This window comes from Aedes aegypti, chromosome 3 (genome assembly GCF_002204515.2).
Source record: "Aedes aegypti strain LVP_AGWG chromosome 3, AaegL5.0 Primary Assembly, whole genome shotgun sequence".
In the NCBI taxonomy this organism is placed as follows: domain Eukaryota; kingdom Metazoa; phylum Arthropoda; class Insecta; order Diptera; family Culicidae; genus Aedes; species Aedes aegypti.
The window spans coordinates 111999347-112026476 of NC_035109.1; the positions used below are offsets into that span (position 1 = coordinate 111999347).

Below are 27130 nucleotides of genomic sequence, written 5' to 3' on the forward strand. Positions count from 1 at the left end.
TGACGCAGGAGCACTACCGACATAAAAACCGTCGATGAGTTGATCGCAACGTGGAAGCAAAAGGAGTTGCATGGAACGCACCCCCATCAACTGGAGCTCGAGCACATCGATAAGGTGGCGTCAAACACGTGGCTGGTGCGCGTTGACCTCTTCTCACAAACAGAAGGTTTCATGGTAGCCATCCAGGACCGGGTAATTGCGACGAAAAACTATCGGCACTACATATTGCACGAAGACGTGGAGGACCGCTGTAGGAAGTGCAATTCAGTAGGGGAGACTATCGAGCATGTCGTTGCCGGCTGTTCAGTACTAGCTGGATCAGCCTACCTCGATGGTCACAACGAAGTTGCCAAGATTGTGCACCAGCAGCTTGCACTTAGCACAACTTGGTGGACCGATTTGTGCCCTACTACAAATACCTACCTGACCCGGTTCAGGAAAATAGTTGCATAAAACTGTAGTGGGATCGCGAGATCATAACGGACGTCCTCATCCGTGCCAACCGCCCCGACATTGTAATCTACGACAAAAGGATGAATGAATAACACTCATGTACCGCTGGACTACAATGTTCAATCAACGTTCTCTAACAAGATAGCGAAGTACCACGAATTGGCGGATGAATCGAAGCAGATGTGGCACCTCGAGGGGGTCCGTATAGTTCCGGTAGCCCTCTCAGCTTCTGGAACTGTCCCGAAATCTCTCCTAAGGTCCCTTGACCAGCTGGAATTGAAGAAGGACCTACACAGCATCCAAAAAGCGGTGGTTCTTGGAACCTGCAGTATAGTGAAACGGTTCCTGAATCACCACAACTGAGAAGCTCATTCAGCAGACTCATTAGAATAAGTTAAACCGACGAATGATATCCACAGAGAATGATCCCATTGGCATACAGATTGCCCAGGGTAGATGAAAGTTACCAACATTTTTTGCTGAGAAGTGTCCAAACTTAATAATAATAATAACAATACAAAATTGGCTCACTAATGTCTTATTTTGTCTGAGCCTATGAAAAATCAGTTTATTGTGAAATACTTTGGCGGCATATAAATGCAATGTATCATTGAAAATATTTTAACATGCTTAACATAATACATTCAGTTGATTGCAATCAATTACAACTATTCTTTATTTCAGAAAAATAGCCTTTTTAAAGACAAAAGGGAGTAAAATTCATGGACGAGAACAACTTAAACCGATTCAGCAGTATAGTGGAGAAACATTACTGGTTCGAATATGCAGATGAGCTAAAGATCCGTCCAACTCGAAATGGCAAACAGACAGTTCTAGCACAGATAACAGATATTTATGCTATAACAAAAATCTTTAGGAAACCTGTGTAAAGATTCAAGCTTCAATACGTTGAAATCACTAGCGCCGCCACACAGCGTATTGAGTCAATCAGTGGTGAATATAAGTATCTTGAAATGTTTTATATTCACCACTGACATCGTCATGGGAACTTAGTGATAATAGCGCCACCACAATGTTGCTGCTTGTGATGCCATATAAAATGACCGTCTATTGTCTTACACAGTTTCGTAATCGGACTTGAACATCTGTTATCTGTGGTTCTAGTATGTCCGAATTTTCGATTTGTCCCCTGAAACAGAGGACAAAGATACCGCAGCAGTTCTGGGACAGTTCGGAGGGATTCGGAAACACGTGCGTGAGAGATATCCTGCAGAATAGGGCTACCAGATGATGTGGCGTCAGAGGAGTCCACATTGAGATCGGAAAGGAAATTCCGGTGAATTTGTACATCGGTCACAATCGTGCAACATGTTATTACGTGGGATTGAAGAATAAATGTTTGTCCTGCAAGGCGGAGAGACAGAATAAGACCATCTGCTCGAGACTAGCGGAAATCAAGAAAAAATGAGTCTCTGGTCCAGCCAACAGCCAAATGTACAGTCAGGTGGTAGTAAATATACGAATAGCAACTAGTTCCAGTGAAAATGAGAGTAGACCGTCTTCGTCTATGACGGTGCTCCAAGTACCGAAGCGCTCCAAGTTCCGAAGATCCAGAAGAGAGTGGAAAAGGCGACGCCAAGCGTAACAGTAGCGACATGTGCGAGGCAACTGAGTGCTGAGTGCGGCGTACCAGACCGCTTTAGATGTGCAAGTATCGCACTTTAGTGGCGGTGACAATGTCGGTTTGATGGATACGAATGGCACATCACGCGCACACACGGAGGAGAACGGTGTGAAACGACCACCGGCGACCACCAGCGAAAACGAGAGTTCAGATGTCTCAGGTTCAGATGTGGAGAAAGATGAAGGACGTGGGAGGAAAAAGAAGCAACACACTGGAAATTAATCGAATGCCAGCAGAGGGTACTCGCGTGGTAACTCTCGAAGAAGTTTCTGATGGAATATAACACGACTAAATTAGTGATGGTATGTGTGAAAACATCGGACGATTGGATGAATTGTTTATAGCTCTAGAGTCGATAGTTTTGATGGAGTTCTATTTGGACTGTAGTCGTTCTTTAGAATATTCAAAGAAGCTTACAGAGTTCGAATCAAACATACGAATAAAATATTTACGAGAACTTCGCGGATTCTGTTGCAACTTTTGATATACCCGAAGCAATCCTTCAAATCTAGTAAAAAAAATTACGGCGTTCCTCGGATAAATCTTCATTCTAGATAGTCCTGGGCATATGTTTTAAAAATTTCTGGAAGTAGTTTTTGTTGAAATTTGATTTGTTGTATGATTTTGTAAGATCCTTTAGAAGTTTCTTTATCGGATGCTTGGAAAGATGTTTAATAGACTCCTGGCAAGACTTTTAGTGGACTCCGAATGATCTTGGAACAATATTCCTCTACATCTATGAGAGCGTCGGTGAGCCGCTGGTCTCTCTTTAAGTGTCATATCAACATTATCCTTTCCTTTCCTTTTCCTTTTAACGGAGAAGATGGGCGTGACCGGCAATGGAAATTATCATGTCATCTCTAGCTTCTGATTGAACAGCTGTTTCATCCAAAGTAATTTCATAAGTAATTAGAATAAAAGTGGTAAACTAAATAACATGACAGTTCTAAGTATGTAATCTACGAAAAACTCCGTTAACACGCAATGCAACGCAACGGATTCTTATGTCGAGATCGTTTTTGAACCTAGGTTGGAACTGGCGCAACCCGTTCTGAATCACAGTTTCAACCCCAAGCTGAATCAGGTTCGACCGAACTACAATTTGCTTGACGTTTGTTTGTTTATGTATTGATCACCGACCCAGTTGCTAATAACAAAAACGACATTAAAAAGTGTACAAGTCGAGTCTAGTACACGACACTGTAGACGGCCTTACAGTTGAGGTCGAAATACGCGTATTTCGTCACGTATTTGTCAAAGGATACAAACTCTAGTGGATTAAATGGTATAGTAGTAAATTCGGTTTTTCATCTACTTATTAGAAAGTTGAATGAACGAATGAATGAATTGTCTTTATTAACGAGACTTTCAGCCTTTGGCTGGTTCGTCTCTTCTCTCAAGGTTATTAGAAAATTGTTTGATCGATTCCTGTCATGACTTTTATTGCATTCTGAATGATTTTGGAATAATTCTTCCGTTATCTGGGGTGGATTACAGAGCAAATTATCGGGTGTGTCTGTCAAAGATATCTGTCGATTCATGAATAATCTTTGAAAAGTGTTCATGAACTTTTGTTTGAAAATCATCAGCTATTGGGGTCCGCGAAAAGTTTGTAAAACTTTGAAGGGGGTCGCAGCTTCAAAAAGGTTGGGAACCACTGTTATATAGTGTACCAATACACACAGCTGTGGTAAACATCAGTAAAGATGGTGAGGGGATCGAATCCCATCATTTGTAATTGACAGTGTAAATTTCATCAACGTCTACGCACATTCCGATTCGAAGTACAAGCAAGAACATGTGTTCACTGATTAAATATAAGTGCACTTAGGCGAATTCAAAGAGAACGTCGTTCTCAAAGATTTCAATTACATAATTGATAAAAGCGACTCGACGGGCGCAGTGAAAAATATTTGTAACGGACTGAAGAAGTTGGTTAGTAAACACGATAATGTAGACGTAGAACTTTCGAAAAAATCACATCGCGTTTTTACTTTTCTGAGAGGTGATTTAACATCCAGACTAGATAGATTGTACGGTATGAAATATTTCGTAGAACGCGTAACAAAAGTTGAAACACTTGCAGCTCCGTTCTCCGACCACCACAGGGTAATTATGACGGTGGGAATCATTAAGGGTGAACAAACGAGTTTTTGTGGTAGAAGGTATTGGAAGATGAATTCTAGCCTATTTACGGATGAAGATCTAAAAGAAAAATTTAAATCTTATAATGATCAGTTGAAAACCAGAATTTCGTTTCAGAACATCAATTTTTAGTGGAATAATGATTTAAAAAGTGGGATCAATGTTTTTAAGGGTGATTCGCTTAAGATGAACCAGCAACTATCTCGTGAAATTTTTGTTTGCTACAGATGCTTCAAGGATTTTGCAAAATATCCAGATTTAAACATAGATGTGTCAAGAGAATTAAAACAAGCGAAGTCTAAATTGATGAGCCTGGAACAGAGTCATTTGAACAGATTCAGATGTAAACTAAAAGCGAATTCGTTGCACTCGGACGATAAGCTTCAGAATCATTTTCAAAATTTTATTTCAAATTTATTCCTGGTATTACAACAGCTAGTCCATATTGGTACAGCATACAACTTGGCTGGCCTGAACATTTGTTTGAATATCAATAGCTTGTTCTTTAGACAAAGTTTTGATTTTCTATTAATAAGGGGATAGAGACATTTTACATATTTTTTACATTTGGCTTGAATGCCCTCAATGTGATTTTTGAAAGTTAAATTCTTATCTAGCATGAGCCCTAGATACTTAACTTCATCTGAACAATTTATTGGAACCCCTCTCAGCGTGACAACATGTCTACTTGAAGGTTTTAAATCAAGAGCTTTTGGTTCATGAGGGAATATTATTAGTTGAGTTTTGGAAGCATTAGGAGAAATCTTCCATTTTTGCAAGTATAAAGAAACAATATCCAAACTTTTTTTTGCAATCGATCACAGATGACACGCAGACTTCGTCCTTTGGCGGAGAGGCCTGTGTCACCCGAAAAAAATATTTTTGACATCCCTGAGGTAACTCAGGTAAGTCAGATGTGAAAATATTGTATAATATTGGTCCCAAAATGCTGGTGAGAGGTTGAATGTCCATGTTGGAATCCGAACTGTTCATTGGCAAAAATTGAATTTAAAAACAGTTTAATGATGGATGAAAGCAAACTGATTGGAAGATAGCTAGAAGCTTCTGCAGGATTTTTGTCTGGTTTTAAAACTGGTAACGTAATCCGGGGTAACATTGATCAGCGAGGTAACATTGATCGGGATGACTCATCTTGTTAAACGTTCAGATAAAGATTTATTGACGAAGCATTTTCGAACCATGAATGGTGCTTCTCTTTCGTATATTCATAAGCTAATGATAATTTAGGTTTTTGCCAAAATTGCGTTTAGTTCATGCGCAAATTTGTCAACTTTTTGAAACAATGATTTCTATCATTTTCACTGACACTACCGAAAATTCATGTCTCACATGAGTTCTGCAGACGATGTGATCAAGGAAAATGCAGGTGTTACTAAAAATGGCATCGCCGAAAACGATTCCGTTGTCAAATCTTTCATAAGTTTATTTATTTAGGCAACATTAACTAAATACTATTACGAATGTAGAATTTCCTGCGGAAATTGCCTACTTTTAGGCGTATCGCGTTCAAGGTGTTTTTAATTTTGAAATAACTCAAAAAGTAAATGACTTGTAAGAGTTTGGTCTTCGTATTCGGCTTCAGGGGCCCTGATTTTAGTAAGTAACGACATTTCCAATATTAGCGAACGTTGTTTACTTGGGTGATCAATGTTACCCCATATCAGCTGAATCAAAAAATCACTTAAAACATTTATTTAAACATGTTTAAATCTTTCGAAAAACAAAATGAAGTACATTGCTAGGAGCGGTGGGTGCCAGTACTTGTTTTAAAAATATGAAACTTGTATCATTTGTATTGTGAAGTGAAAAATTTAAGAAAAACTTTAAAAAATGATCAATGTTACCCCGGATTAAGGTACCGTAAAACGGGGTAACTTTGATAGTTTTTTCGAAGAAAACTTGAATATTTATGCATGCTGTTTCAAAGAATTTTAATTCATATTTTTAAAACAAGTACTGGTATCCTAACTATCGATTCCAGTTGATAGATTTCGAAAAGATTTATTCTTAAGGTGATTATAAAACGAAGCCAAAATTCGAATTTTCAAGTGCACAAGACTGGAGAATCTGACAACATTTCGCGAAGAAAATCAATCAAACTACTTGCTTGCTGGTGGTGACCGATGGGATTAATTTTTAACGCGGAGCGCTGTTTGATTCTCAAGTCTTGTGCTCTTGAAAATTTGAGGTGTGGCTTCGTTCTATAATCACCTTAAGGTGATTCCAGAAGTTTTTCCGCGGATATATAATTTTTCATATAATCAAAAGTCGATTTTCTGTTTTGGGGTAACTTTGATAATGGAGCATCACTCGAACAAAATTGAATGAATTACAGAACATTTGTAGGACGTTGCATATCTTTAGGCGTTTAACGCTATATGGAAATTTCTGACTAACAAGGGAAGGTCACGATGGTGTTACACGGGGTTTTCAACCAGACTATTTTTGTTAGATTCTACATGTCGAAATATGAAAAACCCCAGAGCCTTTCGGGTGATGGAGCAGTGGTGTAGCCAGGAGGGGCTCTAAAGGGGGAAATTTTGTACGTATGTTATATAATTAAGCTTATTGGAAATTCGACAAAAATATGTTTTCAGTATTTATTTTGATGGTAGAAAACAGAATTGACATTAATGTATGTTAAAAATGTTTTTTTTCCATGCCATAGGCGCAATCGAGATAGGTTTCTCGTTGGTATACTATTCTAATAAATCCAAATTTGTTTTGGTGTCCATATTCCATGTTAGTTACGCCAATGGCATGAAAATACATTATAAACATACATTAATGTATATTCTGTTCATTACTATCGTAATTAATACTGAAAAAATCTTTTTGACAAATTTTCAATTGACTCAATAATATTATATTCGTATAAAATCGACCCTTTCAGAGCCCCTCCTGGCTACACCACTGCTTCATCACCCGAAAGGCTTTGGGGTTTTTCATATTTCGACATGTAGAATCTAACAAAAATAGTCTGATTGAAAACCCCGTGTAACACCATCGTGACCTTCCCTTGTAAGATTACAAAAATGGTCCCAGTTTGTAAAAATAGTATTCGCTAAGAGTTTTGAGACCGAATTCGAGTTCTACTATAACTAGGCTATCAAGTATAAGTGACGAATTCATTATGACTTCATCAAATAGTGATCGTAGAACAGATTGTTTGAGAGCATTTCAAAATTGCTAAAATCTTATAAATTTTCCATATCTGCATATAAATCCTCAAATGTACTTGATTCCAACGGAAATAGCTTTAACATGAAGTGTCATACTAATACTCTTAACTTTTGCATTCGTTTTGCTTAACAGATTAACAGGAACTTTGTTATTTCGTTCAGTATGTTGAGAGTCTCGTATTATCAAAGTTACCCCGTTTTACGGTACCAACTTATCATTTTTTCATTTGTCAGGAAAATATGCAAACTGAAATAGTCCACTGTGAGATATTTATCTCTTTTAAACTGATATAGTTTATCTGAAAATATTGGTTATTAGACGAGGCTGAACTTTTGCCTCACCTCACCCTTCTACTATTAGCGTTAAATTTTCTAACAATTTGAAATTGCAATGCTTTACTTTGGTTTACTAGGAACTTTTTTTGTGACGAAAAACAGATTTATCGTCATTTAAGACTAACTACAAATAAGTGTGTTTGGAGAAATATCATAGCCCAGTGCAATGTGAATCAATTATTGCTCTGTGAATTTTATCAGCAGAATAATTGCCCGTATCAGCAATACGCAAACTCATTGAAACAAATTAAACAAAGTAGCGCCTCGACCGGCCCCGTTACAGCATCCAGTGTGAATGATTACAACTGAATTACCCCCCACAGTTCAATCCGGGCGGTCGTGGAGGAAAGTTCGCAGCAAAATGCTTCAGCTCATTCTGGTGTTCGTTCTGTTCACTGGCCTCACGTATTATGTCGCGTTTCGTCGATCACGGAAGCGCCTCTACGAGCTGGCCGCCACATTTCCGGCTCCGTTCGATCTTCCGTTGATTGGCAGCACCTACATCGGAATCGGACTGAACTCCAAGACAATAATCCAGTATCTTCTGAAGTTTCTCCACAACCTGCCATCGCCTTTCCGAGCATGGATGGGTCCATTTTTGGGCATCATATTCGACAAGCCCCAGCATTTGGCGGTGATTTTAAACTCGCAGCATTGTGTTCAGAAGTCTGTGTTTCAGAAGTTTTTCCGCTTCGACAAGGGACTCATCAACTCCGATCGGAATATATGGCGACCGCAGCGGAAGCAACTGGCTGCGCCATTTTCCTACCAGGTGGTTGCTAATTTTGCGCCGAGCTTTAACGAGTACGCCGAAGCGCAGCTGAAGTACTTGGATCGATTCGTAGGAGCGGAAGCATTCGATATGCTGCCAAAGTTGAGTTTTTATGTGCTGTCCAGTACGCTGGCCAATTTGTTCAAGGTTCAACTGCACAGCCACGAGTACGACTTCATGGAGAAGTTTGTGAATAATTCAGAACAGTGAGTTGGGTAGAATTTTCCGATAGCGAACTTTATGGTTGAAGAAAAGATTTTCATTTCAGAATGTGGATCAATATGTTCCGAAGGGTGTATAAACCGTGGTTGATTCCGGAGTTTATATATCGATTGACTCCCTCCTACAAAATGGAACTTCAACAAGTGGGAAAACTAAGAGCGCTGTCAGAAGAGGTAAGATTTAATTATGCGTGGTACAAAACTCTCACAGTGGGCGAACATTGATTGAAACCATCGAAGAACTCTATAGCACGTGTTGCTCCTTCTTCTTCTTTCTGGTGTTACGTCCCAACAGGGACAGAGCCTGCTACTCAACTTCAGATATTACATGAGAGCAGTGCATCAAATTGTCATCGAAAAAGACGCAAAACAAACAACAAAGCAAGCGCACAATTGTTTGTACCAACTGTTGCGGTTTGGAATATGTACAATCATGTCAAACATAGGGGGCAACTTTGTTGCAACCGTTTCAACTCGTGATTAATCAGTTGTTTTAACAACACAATCAAATGTGTTTTATTTAAAAATGTGCCAATGTTTACCAACACGGAGAAAGTTATTGAAAATTGCAATGCAAAGACTAGAAAATCGCTACGCACGCAGTAAGCGATCAATATCATATTCAGTTCAAGTTGTGAAAAACTGTTGTTGCGGAATGAAATTGTTGCATCAAGAATATGATAGGACAATGTATGTTTTTTTCCACAAACCACAAAAATAATAAAACCCAACCAGCTGCTTTGTTTCTTGCGGCCCACGGAGGGTTTGAAAAATCTTATCTGGCCCTTTGACTGTTCTACCAAATTACCAAAGCATCCCAACATGTGGATTACAACAGAGTTATAACAGATTTTGTTACTCAGTTAGTCCTTTTTTTCTAACAAAATAAATTATAATTTTAATTTTCTCTGCGCTAAACAAAATTTAAACAAAATAGGTTATAATTTAAACAAAAATTTAACATGTTATGCTCCAAATTAAACAAACATATTCCTACTTGTTTTCAATTAATTATGAATCGTGGTTTAGGCTAACCAGCCGAGTGGAAGTTTAACAACTACCGAAAAGCTAAACATTACATATACTTTACAATTGAATCAAATGGACAAATTGATATGAAGTTTTGCGAAAAAGTTACACGTCTTCTCGTTGAGAATCGAACTCACGACTCTCTGATCTCAAGGTAGGGCGCGTTACCCCTACGCCACTTCTGCGTCCATGAGTCCTCTCGTGGCGTAGGGGTAACGCGCCCTAACTAGAATCAGAATTGCAAAATATATGTAATGTTTAGCTTTTCGGTAGTTGTTAAAAAATAACTCATAAGCAGTTGCTCTATGTTTTTTATAACATATTGTGTTATAACAATGTTTTATATTAAAACAAATTTGAAACAGCTTTTGTAATTGTAACTGATTTTGTTTTAAGGTGAAGATGAATCGAAGCCAATCCTCAAATTTTTAAGAGCACAAATCTGGAGAACCAAACATCCGTTTAAGCTGAAAACCTAATCGATTGGTCCCTAGCTGGTGGTGACCAATCGATTAAGTTTTCAGCTCAAACGGGTTTTCGGTTCTCCAGATTTATGCTCTTAAAAATTTGAGGTTTGGCTTCGATTCATTTTCACCTTAATTATGTTATAATTTCCTCCGTCAACTCAAAGCGCTAGTTACAAAAATTGAACAAAATTGGTTAATTGTTACAAATCTTGATATAATTGTGCTATAATTTTGTTAAAATCCACTGCTCAGTTTTTGTTATTCTTATTTATATTTATTTAAGTGACTTTTTGCCCATGGTGAGTTCAACTTAAAACCAAGGCTTATTATTATTTCTATTATTGATTTAAAACTTCGGTTCATTGATTTTTATGTTATACATTGTTTGGTTATGATCTGATTTCAAATTAAAGCATCAATTTCAACTTTGGAGAATACGTGAATAATTAGCAGCAAGATTTAATGTCCTCTAGTAACTGCAGTTAGGCAATTTTCTAGAAAAAAAAAAGTTTTTTCACTATTCAATTAATTTGAATACAAAGTTTATGTCACTAATCAAAAAAGTTTATCATTAATTTATTACCCATTTCTTCTCTTTTTTATAGATACAACTGAATCTACATCAAGTTTTGGTAATTGTCTTCTATTCTAGAAGTACAAAACTCGTAAAACACTATCTCACCGAATCATAGGCTGCGTTGAAATGAATTTCACATAATCTTGGGAAAGATTCATACTTCATGAGTAAGTTTTCAAGAAAATATGTCAAAAGTGTGGGGCCCAGATAGCCGTAGCGGTAAACGCGCAGCTAGCCAGCATGACTATGCTGAGGGTCGTGGGTTCGAATCCCGCTGGTCGAGGATCTTTTCTCGATTCCCAGGGCATTAGAATATCTTCGTACCTACCACACGATATACATATTCAAAAATGGTCAATCGGCAAAGAAAGTTCTCAGATAATAACTGTGGAAGTCCTCACTAAGTCCTCACACTAATCTGAGAAGCAGGCTTTGTCCCAGTTGGGACGTAACGCCAGAGAGAAGAATGTCAAAAGTCTTGGGCAACATTCGCCTTGACTGGTGAGAAAGATTTTAAACAAATTATAAAAAGATTCCAAAGAAACCGTGACAGAATTATCGAAAGCGCAAGAATTTTCGACAGAAATTGACACCACACAATTCTAGCTGAATATGGGACACGACTTTCACTAGACATTGAGTAGTATTTTCAAATAGTTATAAGTGGAATTCTGGCAGAATCATATGCAGAGTTTTGGCAGAATTGGACTTGATAAAACCTCACCTCCAATACTTCGACAACTCACTCTGTTCATAGTCGCCTCTCTCCATCCTCGACTAGACCCTCGGTCCCCAGGTCCAGGTGCACCGGCGAACACTATCTTTACAGGGCTATTGTCCGGCACTCATGCCTCAGGCCTTGCCCATCGTATCGTTCCAGCTTTGGCCACCTTGTGGATACTGCCGTAGAGCTGGGCAAGCTCGTGGTTCATCCTTTGCCGCCACACACCGTTTTCCTGCACACCGCAGAAGGTCGTCCTAAGCACTCGGCGTTCGAAAAACCCTAGAGCTAGCAAGTCCTCCTCGAGTATAGTTCACGGCTCATGCTCGTAGAATACTACTGGTCTTATGAGCGTTTTGTACATCGGGAATTTGGCACGGTTTCTTCGCCCGCTGTTTCTTCTGGAGCCCGTAGTAGGCACGACTCCCACAGATGATGCGCCTTTGTATTTTACGACTAACGTTGCAACGTAGCGTTGTTCTCTTCAACAAGAATCCGATGTAGACGTCAACCACCTCGAAAGTATCCTCGTCAATCTTGCACTAGGTCGCATCTAGTTGCGCAAGTATGTATTTTATTTGCAACGCATTCACCACCAGTCTGACTTTTGTTGCTTCACGCTTTAGGCGGGTGAACAAATCTGCCACTGTTTCAAATTTTCTCCCAATAAAAAAAAAAAAAAGACACGGACACCGTCTTCAGCCATTTAGCTGCACAGACTGTAACTTAACACTAGACAACGGACAAGCATGCTCCAATGGTACAGCCGAGAAACATTCCTCACGAAAAGTTTCAGTGGCTGCAGCGGGAATCGAACCCACACCCCATAACACGATGCACTCATTGCCTGACGACACTAACCGCACGGCCACGAAGCCTTACGCGAAGCAGACATGGATGTCTGGATCTCGAGAAAATCGTGCTTTGACTGTTAAGTCCAGCTCTTTGCATGATACCTTCAAGCGCAATATTGAACAGCAGGCACGAAAGTCCATCACCTTGTCTTAGTCCCTGGCGGTATTCTAACGAATTGGAGTGTTCGCCTGAGATCTTTATGCAGTTTTGCACATCTTCCATCGTTGCTGTAATCAGTCTTGTGAGATTCCCGGGAGAGCTGTTCTCGTCCATAATCTTCAATAGCTCTACGGATGCCAAACTGTGGAGCAGTATTCGAGTGTGGCCCGAACTAATGAGCGGTACAAGGATTTGAGGCAATATGGATCTGTGAAATCGTTGGAAATACGGAAGATGAAACCCAATGTTCTGGAGGCTCTCTCAATGACGTAGGACAGATGATGTTTGAACGTCAGTTGAGCATCCACAATAACGCCAAGATCTTTTACATCTTGTACTCGTTGAAGCACCTATCCCTTGAAAATATGCTAGCTGAATCTGTCTTACGAAGATCTTGAGCGCATGTTTACCTTCCTCTGGGTTGACCGACAGTACGATCGCTCCGAGGGAGTGTTGAGTCGTCAGTGGCTATGTGCAGAGCTACTGGGCAAGCAGCTTGTTGTAATTCAACAATGGTCGGCGGTGAAACCACACACTCCGGTCAACTGTCAACGGGTTCTTTGAGGAAACTCGGACCATGCCACCACTAATCGTCTTTCGAGATCTAATGCCATTATTCCTCGGGAAATCCGGTCGGCTGGATTCATTTCCAATGGAACATGTCTTCACTCGCAGCCCTTAGTTAGGAGCTGGATCTCTGCGATCCGATTCGACACGAAAATCATTGGACTGAGATTTTATCCAGTGAAGAACGATGGAGGTTCTGCGAAATCTGTTGTATGTCACAGGTTGTCAGCAAGCTGACTGCCGAGAAGAGCGGCGCATAGCTCCGGACGAGGGATGGATTGTCCACACAGTGGAGCAACACGAGGCTTGGCAGTCAGTAGATGACTGTGGAGCTGTCTAAATGTATCACGAGATACGACGTAGATGCAGCATCCATATGCTGCTTTCGATGCGTCGCAGAAACAGTGTTAACCATGATTGCGATTTTGCACGACTCTACGTGGCACGGAGAGTGCCTGTAGTTGGTTGAGCTCCGAACGGTAGGTTGTCCACCAAGCAGTGTGTTTTTGAAACAGTTAGTCATCCGTCGGTCAGTGTTGTAACGAAGGACTTGCACACACACTTTGGCCTTCATCGCTATAGGTTCCAGAATGCTGAGGGGATCGAACAGCTGTAACATTTCGGACACAACGAGACGTTTGGTTGAGACATCTCATAGAGACAATGCTGAAATTTTAAATTGAAGTGTGTCCATTAGAGTGATGCAAATTTTGAAATGTTTGCTCCCCTATGCTTAAACGATTTTATTTATGGTAAATAGCATCCTCCCAAAGTTTGAAGTGATTCGGAAGAAATTTGACTGTGCACACGCCATTTGAAGTTTATATGGAGATTACTATGGAAAAGACCAACCTTTTGTGTTCAGTCCTCTAACCGCTCTAACACTGTCCATTTGAGGAAGCCAGAGAAGTTCCAAAGTCTTGATGGCTGGAGTCCGGTCGATTTCCTGTTCTGGCTTTGTTTCCCACAACTGAGAAGAAACGCTGGCGAGAACGGCGGTGTTGTTTGTTGCCCATTTTCGAAGAACGAAGCCAGCTTGGTACAACATCTCAATTAACTGCCTACAAGTACGAATGTTCCCTTCTTGATGACAGGAACCACCAAAGGATAGCTTTCTTCTTCGTCAATGTGGAGCTAGCGAATCCGTACGTAACGGTTTTTAGCTGGTAGATGCGAACTGGTTCTGATGGATCTTTACAGAACAATATTTGTTGATACTTCCGGTCATCAGAGTGTACCTAGATTTGTCGGAACATTTTCTCGGCGTCTGCGGTGACGACGTATCGAGGTAAGCGGATGTAGATGACTGTTGGTCCAACGAACAAAACTTCGTTTGGCGATAATCTAGAAGCGCTTCGACACTATCAAACACGAATCGAATTTTTGTAGTTGAACTCTCGGGACGGTGGATGGCACGGCGGGGTAGGAAAAACTGCGAGCTGCGCGACTCGCGCGGATTCACCTCCTCCATTTGACCCAAACTTTCGTGTTCCTCCAAGAACTGGTGATAAAGATAGGCGATACGAAGACCTTCATCGACTGCAAACTTCTTCTCTATAGATTGCGTCGCATGCAAGCTGGTAAGAATCGCCAAGCATTGGCAGTATTTCCCCACACACTTCCATTTTAATCTCTGCCGACGGTTTGTTGGAATATACCTTCACAGCGTTGCTCGTCGGGAGTGTAGCTTCTACCGCCGTCGAGGTTGTCGATTTCCCAGAATCTTTCAAGTCGCTTGTCCAGGAGGTCATCAGTGCAGATGTGACATGTCTGGACTGCCGGCGGAGCATGGGAAGGATCTGGTATTTTTGACGTAGGACTACGTCTTTGTTTTCTATATTGGGGTGCACTTTAAAAGCACGGAAAATGAGGCATGTAACGAAATTAGGGGAGATTTTGAACTTTAATAACTCAGTTGTTTATGAACCATTTATTATTATTTTAGTATCATTCGATCAGAAATGTATCTACGCATCGTTTGTAATATATCCGATAAGTGAATTTTGTTGTTGAACTATTGAACCTTTGATAAATCTTGACCCCTTTCTTATCCAACCAATCATGTTCGAGCATTTTTCGACGGTATCGCTTCCCACTATAAAAGCAAATGGGTCCCTGCTTCTTCGCTCAGTCTTCTTTTTGCGGTCGGACTGTGAACACGATCGGGCAAGTCATTCTCGCTTTGCGTTTGCACCCGCGTCACAGTCCAATTTGTGGATTCTACCCCATTACCCCGAATGCCATTTCCCCGATTGCCATCACCCCGAATTCCATTACCCCGAATGTACCATTACCCCGAATTCCATCACCCCGAATGAAATTTCCCCGAATTTACAATTATCATGACATAATGATATTGATGACATTTCCCGCGATATTGGTAATGTCATTCGGGGTGATGGGACGTTCGGGGTTTTGGAATTCGGGGTAATGGCGTTCAGGTTAATGGCATTCGGGGTAATGGGATTCGGGGTAATGGGGTAGAATCCAATTTGTGTCGTCAGAAGAGGAAGACGCAAGGTTTATTTGCGGCGGCGATAACGATGGCTTGGGCGCTTCTCCGAGCGGCAAATTACTGCCGCTCGGAGAAGCGTCCAAGCCATCGTCATCGTCGCCGCAACTTTATCCGCGCTCCCAGATTTCGACTCGTGATAAATTCAGCATCGGTGGTCAAGAAGCAAGCCCGATAGGAACCAGATACCAGAAGCCCCCAGAGTTGCTGATCCGATGAGCTGCTGCTGGATCCACTACCTGTTGTTGTTTGCGTTGAGAATTTCCCGTTTGACCATGGCAATCAACTGATAACATCCCGCAGTGCTATTTATCTGCAATCGGCTCTTGTGAGGGCCATCAAATTTGTGGAAAAGAGTTGAAGGAATAATATATCCGACCTTATTACATCTTATATTCCTCAATCAATCCAACAGCTTCGTACAAAATTTAATTTGTCATGAATAATTGACTATTCGTGGACGCTGCTGCAGTGCCGTCGGGGTGAGTGCTCAACATTTCACAACGATTGTAAACTAGAGTGAAATTTCCGACAGTGTCTTTGATTTGCCATATTTTATGGGAACACTTCGATTACGAAAATGATCACATGTAACAAAATTGCGACATGTTTAGAATGCTTTTAAAAAGAAATTCCCATTGAACAATTTTCATCATTTTGGCACCCATGGATCAGAAATTTACCTTCATATTAAAGAAAACTATTGATTATCAATAGTGAACTATTGAATATTTAGTAAATGTCAACCCTTTCATGCATGTTCGACCAATTTCTCACGCATTATCATTATCCGCAATTTTCAAGTAATTCTAAGTCCAACTCATTATTGGCACGTATGCATTTCCCAGATTGGTCGATTAGAAAGAGAAGAGCATGAAAGGGAGGAGCATAATCTGCTAATCTATGGGTATATAGCATGCTTCCTTCATTCGATTCGGTTTCATTCCGTTTCTACTTCCGAGCTGGCAAGAGCTTTTCCGATCCTATGCAGCGACGTCCGCACCTGCTCTGACCTTCAAGCTAGCGATCCAGCGTCTGGTGATCGGTGGTCAAGAAGCAAGCCCGTTAGGAGCCAAATACACAGAAGCCCCCAGAGTTGCTGATCCGAAGAGCTGCTGCGAATCAAGCGTCGGACTTATGAAATCGTTCAAGATTTCAAGAGTGAGCATCGTTTCCAGATTTCGCCTTGTGCCCGGTGATCCACTACCCGTTGCTGTTGTGCGCCATCCACGGACCATGGCAATCAACTGATCAATCCCGCAGTGCTGTTTATATGTGACCGCATCGAGGCTAAGAAAGCCATCGGCCCTTGTCAGGGCCATCAAATTTGTGGAAAAGAGTTGAAAGTATAATATTTCCGACCTTATTACATCTTATATTCCTCAATCAATCTCACAGCTTCGTACAAAACTTAATTTGTCATGAATAATTGACGACACAACAATTTGAGACTGAATTCGCGGACGCTGCTGCAGTGCCGTCGGGGTGGAAGCTCAACATTTCACAACGATTGTAAAATAGAGTGGTATTTCCAACAGCGTCTTTGATTTTCCATATTTTATGGAAACACTTCAATTACGAAAATTATCACATGTAACAAAATTGCGACATATTTCGAATGCTTTTGAGAAGAAATTCTCATTGAACAATTTTCATCAATTTAGCACCCATTAATCAGAAATTTACCTCCATACTAAAGAAAACTATTGACTATCAATAGCCAACTATATAATATTCAGTTATTGTCAACCTTTCCAACTATTCATGTTCGATCCATTTCTCACGCATTATCATTTTCCGCAATTTTCAAGCAATTCTAAGTCCAACTCATTATTGGCACATACCCATTTCCCAGATTGGTCGACTAGAAAGAGAAGAGCACGAAAGGGAGGAGCATCATCTGCTAATCTAAGGGTTTGAAACATGCTTCCTTCGCCGGATTCGGTTTCATTCCATTTTCGCTTTCGAGCGGAGCAGTTCACCGCTCAGTAAAGCACCCCAGCCATCGTCATCACCGCCGCAATTTTCATCGCTGGCGGAGCTTTTGGCTCGCGCTTCCAGATTTTGACTCGTGATCGTGCGTCGGTAATGCAGTCAAGAAGCAAGCCCGTTAGGAACCAAATACCAGAAGTCCCCTGAGTTGCTAATCCGAGGAGCTGCAAATCGAGCGTCGGACTTGTGAAATCGCTCAAGATTTCAAGAATGAGCAACGTTTCCAGATTTCGACTTACGCCTGGTGATCCACTACCCGTTGCTGTTGTGCGCCATCAACGCCGTTTGATCATGGCAATCAACTGATAACATCCCGCAGTGCTATTTATCTGTGACCGCATCGAGGCTAAGAAAGTCATCGGCCCTTGTCAGGGCCATCAAATTTGTGGAAAAGAGTTGAAAGAATAATATTTCCGACCTTATTACATCTTATATTCTTCAATCAATCTCACAGCTTCGTACAAAACTTAATTTGTCATGAATAATTGATGACACAACAATTTAAGATTAAATTCGCGGACGCTGCTGCAGTGCCGTCGAGGTGAGAGCTCAACATTTCACAACGATTGTAAAATAGAGTGGTATTTCCAACAGCGTCTTTGATTTCCCATATTTTATGGAAACGCTCCACGAAAATTATCTCAAGTAACAAAATTGCGACATATTTCGAATGCTTTTGAAAAGAAATTCTCATTTAATAATTTTCATCATTTTGTCACCCATGGATCAGATATTTACCTTCATGATGAAGAAAACTAATGATTATCAATAGTTAAGTAGTGAATATTGAGTAAATGTTAAACCTTCCAACAATTCATGTTCGACCATTTTCTCACGCATTTGCATTTTCCTCGATTTTCTAGCGATTCTAAGCCCAACACATTATTGACACATACCCATTTCCTAGATAGGTCGAACAGAAAGAGAAGAGCACGAAAGGGAGGAGCATCATCTGCTAATCTTAGGGTTAAAAGATGCTTTCTTCGCTGGATTCGGTTTCATTCCAGTTTCGCTTTCGAGCTCATTCGAACCTGCTCAGCGAGGAGCACCTCGCAGCCACAAGTCTGCTGAGCTGTGATCAGCGTTTGGTTTGTGAAATCGCTAAAGATTGACCTGCGCTTCCAGATTTCGGCTCATGATAAACTCATCATCTGTGGTGCAGTCAAGAATCTAGCCTGTTAGGCACCATTACCACTATTATTAGGCAAATCAAGCGTCCGGCTTGTGAAATTGCTCAAGATTTCAAACTTGAGCTACATTTTAAGATTTCGACTTCAGTCGTGTGGTCCAATACCTGTTGCTGATGTGTGCCATCCACACGACGAAACATTCAGCTGGTTCGTCGTATAAGCAGAGGATTTTTCGTTTAACCATGGCAATCAACTGATAATATCCTGTAGTGCCATTTATCTATGACAGCATTCGTGCTAACAAAGCCTTTGGCTCTTTTTAGGGCCACCACATGTGCGTAAAAGAGATATCGGAGTAATATTTCCGACTTAATTTATTACATGGCCAAGCAATGAACAATATTTCTCTCAAACCATAAGACCTACAAAGCGATAACTGGATTTACTACTGAATCACTACTGTTCTTTCCAATGCTACTGTATATTTCAGAGGAGGTTATTAATATAATATCAAAATGATCATACATCCTGAAGTGAAATTTCACATTTTCATAGATAAATATGACGAATGATTGACCAAATTGCAAATCGTTATATGCATTAATATTTACGAAAGTTTCGAGCACTGAAAACAGTATGAAGTCAAAACGAGCAACAAGAATGACATCAAATTCAGTTACATTAACCATCGTGGTCCTACGTCACCAGTTCGTACAACTTCATAGGGATGTACCCTTATAGCTTTTTCGCATACGATGTACCCTAGCATTATCTTAAGTAGTAGGGTAAAAGCACCGGTTTTGGCCAGTCTAAGAGAAAATGTCAATAAAAAATAAATGGGAAGCCGTATTTATATTACAAATATGTCAAATGCAAGCTTTCAATCCATATTATGTGTGTAAAATATCAAAACTGAGCTACAGCCATATTTTCGCTTTGAAAATCCCGTTGGTCAATATAGGCCAGCGGAACCAGTTTTGGCCAGAGATTTAACTTCGGTTCCTATATTGGCCAATCGCATTGATTTCTCATGAGAGTGGCCAAATTAGGAGTGCCTTGGCCAAATTAGGTGTACGGGAGTTAAAATCATAAGGAAAATGAATTGTTTTTCTTATGTTTTGAAACAATTTGGACGAGTAAATGAATGTAGCTCTATCATGTGAAAGTGATCAACTGAACTCAAAAGGTTTCATGCTGATTGGCTATGTAAAACGGAGTATAATCCCTATGGCTAACAACTGGCATATGGCCAAAACCGGTGCTTCTAGCCTAGCGGATATTCAGCGGTGAACGAAATTTGCTGGTGTTCTAGCAATGTGAAGAACAGTTCAGCACTGATAATGATGTCAATCTTCTGGCTTATGTTGAACGGGGGATGCGTCATTGGAAGATTATGAGGAATTTGATGGCGATGTGGTGGCTGGGTAGCGAAACTGTTAGTTTTGGTAATACCAAGCAGTGGACGTTCACGATGGACTGGCCAATTCCACTGACCGGTGAGTTGAGCTTGGCACGCTTTAACCAATGTTTCTGGCAGAGCCACTCACTGATGAAGCTAGGTTAGGAACCACTGTCCAACAGAACTCTAGTTGTTGTTGACATCTTTCACTTTGATAACAGCGGTCGAAATCACAACCGTGTTCTGGCGATAATTACGAGCCACTTCAATACTTTGACAGGTGGTTGAGGCGAGTTTATTTCGACGGGATATTCGACCGACGGAGTGGAGGGGGCAATACCGACCGAATACGAGTGCGGAATCGTTCGGATAAGGGTATGCGAAATACCGAATGATTCCGTCAAATACGCTTCGAAACGAAATTCCGCGGAATTCCACGGAACTCGCACAGGCGAAATTTGTATTTTGCTATTTCGTTTCGTTTCGCCAAATTGTTAAAATATTTCCACGAAAAATTGAAAACAAACGGAATTACGCGAAATTCGAGTTTAATTTCGAACAAAAAAAGGCAAAGCGTTCGCTTCTACTCCTAGCTACAGTCAAAAATGGGTCCGTATTACGGATCAAATCGATTCATATCATGGATCAGAACACTATAACAGCAAATTATCTGAGAGGTTAACGAATGGTGTGCTAATGAAAGCATACGTTTTGGCGTTTCTTTAGGAATCGTCTGAGCTACAATTATGTGAGCAGCAACGCGGCGCGGCAAGATTTAACATTTAACCCATACATTTTCTGTCAAAACCTGCCGCGCCGCGTTGCCGCTCACACCATTGTTGCCCAGCTCTTAGATTCATAACTGGTCGGTGTTCAGACAGACTGAACCAGGTGTTTTTTCATGGTTCCAGAAAAACGTTCCCCAGGCATGCGAAATATCCAAATATTCGTGTTATTTGCTGTAATAATGGAACTTATCTATTTGATGATACATCTGTATAAAAATAGCATAGGAAAAATCACATTTGATTGAGTCCTTAACGTATCTTTAAAACGCCAAAATATCATCTAGTCCGGTCTGTTTGAACACCGACCAACTGTGGTATGGGTTTCAATGCCCCACAAATATGAATCAACGCTTCTAGGTATATGTATGACATTTTATATCCTACGAATGGAACAAAAGTGTTTAAGCATGTTATTGTTGATTGCGATGCTGTATAGATTTATGGTTTGCGTAGGTAAAATAGGTTCTGCGTAATTGCTACTCTATTTGATGAGATATTCTCTGTTTAATCCAACTCTGATCCATATCTGTGTGCTATCCATAACTGTTGGATGACTGGTCCGCAGGATATGATAAACTGCACTGCCGTTGTAAAGTTTCCAAAAACGCCCATTTGCCCTAAATTCCTCGCGGCGAATAGCCCAGGAAAGGAACAACTGCGTTTGATGAACTACCGCAATGTTATCTTCCATAAGAATGAAGAAAGCAAAACCACGGTTTCCTCCGGGAAACATTGCGTGTCCTGTTGAGCAAATCCGTTAATATATCGCAAAAACTGTTTGTACACAAATGTAAAAAAAGCTGCGGAGCGTGAGTCCCTGATGTTCTGGATTTGCTCAGGTGGTGCAGATTATTGATGCGCGCATTAGTTCTCTCTCTTGCTTTCCCGCTATGACGTCACTTTTCACACAGCATAAGAACAGCTCTCCCAAATCAACGCGATTTTTTCCGCGATGGCAACAAAAAATCGCCAAGATTTCGTTGTTGTGTCATAAAACTCTACATGTAGCAGCGAAATCGCAGCGATTGTTTGTCGCTGTCGCCGTAAATTTTTTTTTTCGATTTTCGCACATCTAAATCCCGATTAAAAAAATATGAGCCAAACATTAAATTTAGCTCATTGAAAAACGGATTGTCTGAACGAACATGGGTGAACTTGTCAGCCTTATTTGCGGTTTCTCTATGCTATGTAGTCCAGGTTCAAAACTTTTTTTTTCGAAATTTTCAAATATTTTTTAAAATACTCTCGAGGCTCAAAATTTAGGGAAAATATGGTTTTGTAGTCTTAAAACTGACTAGAATCTGAATCTGAAAATGAGATAATACCAACAATCCTTTATTCTACCAGAAATCGTCCAGAAATTCCTTCACAGATTTTAAAATAGGATCATTTCTCCAGTATTTGCTCTTCAAAATAATAGAAATACCTTCAGTATTTTCTACAAGGTTTACTCTAAACGTTTGCTTTCGTCCAGATTTGATTCCTCCAAGAATTAATTCACAGTTTATGCAAGGCTTTTCCCGAAATTTTTTTAGGAACTTCTTAATTAACCCCAACAGGCAATCCTGGTTAAGCTACTGCCGCAATATCTCTTGGAGTTTATCACTTTTGCAGTTCGTTTAAATTTATCTTGATTGATTTCTTAGGTATGTGTTGATGGATTCTTTAAAATTTAATTTAATTCAATACTCCAGCAAATACTAAAGCAAATATTCCAGTGATTCCTCTGTTCTACTTATTTTTCTTCTTCTTTCTGACGTTATGTTCCAACTGGGACAGAGTCTGCTTCTCAGTTTAGTGTTTTCATGATCACTTATCGACTTGTGTCCCCAATCTCATTCATTCATGCCACAAAGCATAAAGTACAGCAATCGAGTTACACGAAACATTTTTTTTTATTAAAAAAAATGTTTCGACCCACTTCTTAGTTGTAACATTTAAGGCTAAGTACACACTTAAACGGATTCGCCGAGAACCCAACAGCTGATATCTCGGTAATAATTAAACGATTATCGGTAAAAAATTTACCGAGATCTCGGTAAACGTTTACCGAATTTCGGTGACGTTCGCCGAGATCTCGGTAAAAATTTCGGATTGCCGAAATCTCGGTAAAATAAGTACCGAGATTCGGAATTAAAAATTACCGAATTCTCAGCTGTTGGATTCTCGGCGAAAAATTTTACTGAGGTCGGTGAAATAATTTAAGTGTGTAGTCCGTCATTCGTTTTGGCAACAATGATGCCTTTTCAGCTTGCCTTTCAAAGTGATAAAACTAAGTCTTGATAGTTTATATCGACTTGAAAAAGTATCACTGTACGCGCTAACATGTATAAAGTATTCTGATACTTTTTCAGCTGTGTCAGTTCAAAACCAACTGGTTTTCTTTGATTCGAAATCGTGAGATGAATCTGCAACAATCATCAACGTACAAATTTCAATGACGGCCCACTTCGCCTTGAATTAAACCCACTCATTGGCTTGTGTGAATGTCAGAAATGTTGAGATGAAACCTTATAAAGTTGTTAAGAAAATTTCAAACAAACAGAAAAGAGTTACCAAACATGTAAGGATTCCGCTGAGCAACACTAAGGTTTCCATATGGTAGAAAATTTAGAAATACGTTTTTTATGCCTATGGTCAAATTTCCAGCTTTTGACAAGAAAAAAAAACTTAAACGTGTATTCCGCGAAACAAATTCAAAAATTTCGTTTCGTTTCGAAAAATTCCGTGAAATATTTGATTTCGTATCGAGTTTCACGAAATATTTTTAAATTTCGTTTCGTTTCGTCATTATCAGCGCAAGATATTCCGCGTATCGTTTCGTTTCGTATCGACATGGAAAAAATCCATATCGCATACCCTTACGTTCGGAACGACGAAGTCGCGAGTGGTGTGGCATCGGCAATCGGTTGACGTACGGTGGAGGTTATTTCGCGTTGCGACATTTGGTACGAGGGCGACCCGATTGCTTCAGCGAGTTGACCAACTACAGTTGGTGTGGGTTGGTTGGGGACTGCTGCGGATCCACTAGGAGCCGAAGCAGACGAAATCGGCAGCAAGTGCAAAAGAGAATGATGCTTCTTGGAGTATTGCTTGCAGGAACCGTTGGAGCAATCCTTTGCCATGTGTGTACCATGCTAGCAATTTACACAAAGCCCGTGCTCCTTAACGAATTCGAACCGTTGCTGGGAAATGAGAGCTTGAAAACCACTGCACTGAAACAGAAGACGCACTTGCTTGCAGTGAGGGTAGCTTTTCAACGAGACGTAAATATTGTGAATTTGTACCCAATCACCAATCTTTCCTCCGAACACCGAAATCTTGATTTCTGGCAGCCAAATTTATCATTGGCTGAGCGCATACCGAAGATGGTGTGCTAGGCTGTTCAGGAGGGGCTACGGGAAGTTTGTTCTGCAACGGCCCCTTCAACTAGAGGTACGACAGTTGGAAATCGCGACGCTCTGCGGAGAAATGCTCTTCACTTTCTTCCAACATCTTGACTTCCTGTTGGCTGGCGAGGAAATCACGCCATAACTCATCAAGAAACTCAAGCTGTGTGGCTATTTGGTCCTGATGAGCGGGCTCGTAGCTCTATGAAATCACTGCGATATGATCACGACGGAGCAGCCTTTACGGAGGAAAAAACGACGGTGAAAGAAACGAACGTATGGGACACTAAATTGGCACTTTGGAAGATTCGAAATGACCGATCGACACTACAAGACAAAGAACACGTGCATTTTTTTTAAATAGCTTTATTAGACTGACTGAGTGCTCTATTATTATAGAGGGTTCCTTAAGAGTTATTACCTGATGAGTGTTTGTGTGGATTGAGTGTACTATGTGGATTGTACACGAAAAAAGTGGCATATTGTAGTTCCTTAAATTTATCAATCTTTTGTCATTAACAAAGCCTTTACAACGAAGTTCAAATCATCGAAATATGAACAGTATTGAATAACGAACTCTTTTCTCGTTCTCTCCCTTATACAGATTGTCGAAGCACGCAAGGTATTACAACAGAAATCACACCCAGGCGATGACCACAACGCCAGCTCCGAAGTTCTCATTGAACGCCTGGAACGTCTGACCTACAAAACCGGAGATATGACGAACGAAGAGATGATGGACAACATCGACACGTTTCTCTTTGCGGCAGTCGACACAACAACCAGCACAATGGCAAGCACCCTGCTGATGATGGCTATACACCCGGAGGTTCAGGAACGGGTCTACCAGGAAGTGAGCCAAGTAGTCCCTAACGATTACATCGCGATTGAGGACCTGCCGAACCTGGTCTACTTGGAACGGGTGATGAAGGAAACGATGCGTCTCATCCCCATAGCTGGCATGCTGAACCGCGTTTGCGAGAAGGAACTGCAGGTCGGAGAGTGGACCATTCCGGTAGGGGCAACCATTGGGATACCGGTTTTGAAAGTGCACCGGGATCGTGCTGTTTGGGGTGAGCGGTCCGATGAATTCGATCCGGACAATTTCTTACCGGAGAAGGTTGCCCAACGACATCCGTACGCTTATATTCCCTTTAGTGCCGGCATTCGGAACTGTGTCGGGATGCGGTATGCCAATGTTTCAATGAAAGTGTTGCTGGCGAAGTTGGTGAAACGGTTTCGCTTCAAGACGGATTTGACGATGAAGGATCTTAAGTTTGAGGCGGCTTTTCTTATGATGTTGGCCAATAAGCACATGATGCGAATCGAAAGGCGGTAGGTTAACCCGTGTTGAAATGAGTGAAAGTAAAACATTGAATCTCTCATTACCCTGTAAATACTTGACGGCTTTTAATAATGTTTCGTCATATGAAGATTGTAGAACTGGCCAGAGAATCTCGGGAATGTTCCTGTGGCCGGAGTTATTCCGGTAGGTCACTAAGTCAAGCCAGGTGAAAAAAAACTGTTCATCTGACATTAAAATCATTTCAGTTTGCGTAAATCAACAACATCTGATATTCAACATAATATAAAAAGAGATTTGAATCGTTTGGAATGTATGGATATGGTTACTCGGAATGAATGTCCGAAAGAAACCGGCTATAGTTCTGTATGATACTAAACCGTTTCAAACCTCAAACAGTAGATCACAAAAATGCGTTTCAATGAGCTTGGTACAAATGTTTAGAGACAAATTGCAAAAGCCATGGTTATCCATTTCAGTGTTTGGATTATGATCCGAATAAGCCGATTGAACTATATTCGGAGAGTGTAACAATTCGCGAACCATAACAGTTCGTGGCACATCGCAATTGGAGAGCCTTATGAATGTAAACATTCACTCTCTCGTTTGGTACGTGGCACAAGAGCGGTCAAGAGCACGACTCTCACAGACTGCAACAGTATCAAGATATTCGGGTGATTCATGTTTTGTAAAAAAAAAATGGTAATAATTTCCATATTTTCTGGTTATGCAGACTTTAACAACCTAATTATAATTTATTGGATCATAGAACATCCCTTTTGTTGCAAACATAGCACAAAAAACAGTGAGTGGTGCGTGCCTATCTTGTTTTCGTTCATGACTTGTTATTGTGCTCTGCAAGATAAATCCACGTAATGCGATTATCTGAAAATCTCGATATACCGTCGCAGTGATAATAAAAATCATCAAATGTTTCAGATTTAACAAATTTGAAACATTTGCGTCCTTGAAGAACAAAGAAATCCAAGCCTACTTGAGTTTTGACGTTGCGTTTGAATTGCGCGCATATCTTCTGCGCGTTACCGCCGCCGCTGGATGTGTATTTAAATTGAGCGCCGCTATATCTTCCACGAACAATTAATGTCATGCGTGTTGTATGAATGCAGGCGGATAAAATGGATGAAATTATGGCTCGTGTGACAATGATCGTTAAATTTTCCAAAGTATGACCGTTTCTCAAAAGGTCATACTGATATGTTTAATGACATAGAATAAAGCCGATTCCGGAAACTATCAGTGCAATGACTTACAAACAGAAGTACGGCAAACACAAATCTATTTTTACCCAAACTGAGCCAGTGACCCACACCAATAGCTCCGGCCACAGGAACATTGTAACATTCCCGAAATTCTCTGGCTATATTTAGTAGCTGTACGAGTATACCAGTATACTTACAAACATATGTTGAAATCCGTAACGTATGCGCTGGCCGGTGAGAGTTTTTG

General features: G+C 40.6%; 1 protein-coding gene across 1 annotated transcript; it reads left to right on the forward strand.

Moving 5' to 3' along the window:
• Positions 1–8109: 8109 nt before the first annotated feature.
• LOC5575191 (cytochrome P450 4C1) lies at positions 8110–26446 on the forward strand. Its single transcript, XM_021848889.1, has 3 exons — positions 8110–8760; positions 8823–8949; positions 24965–26446. The coding sequence occupies exons 1-3, from the start codon at positions 8144–8146 to the stop codon at positions 25697–25699; spliced, it is 1479 nt and encodes a 492-aa protein (XP_021704581.1). The 5' UTR covers positions 8110–8143; the 3' UTR covers positions 25700–26446.
• The last annotated feature ends 684 nt before the right edge of the window (positions 26447–27130 follow it).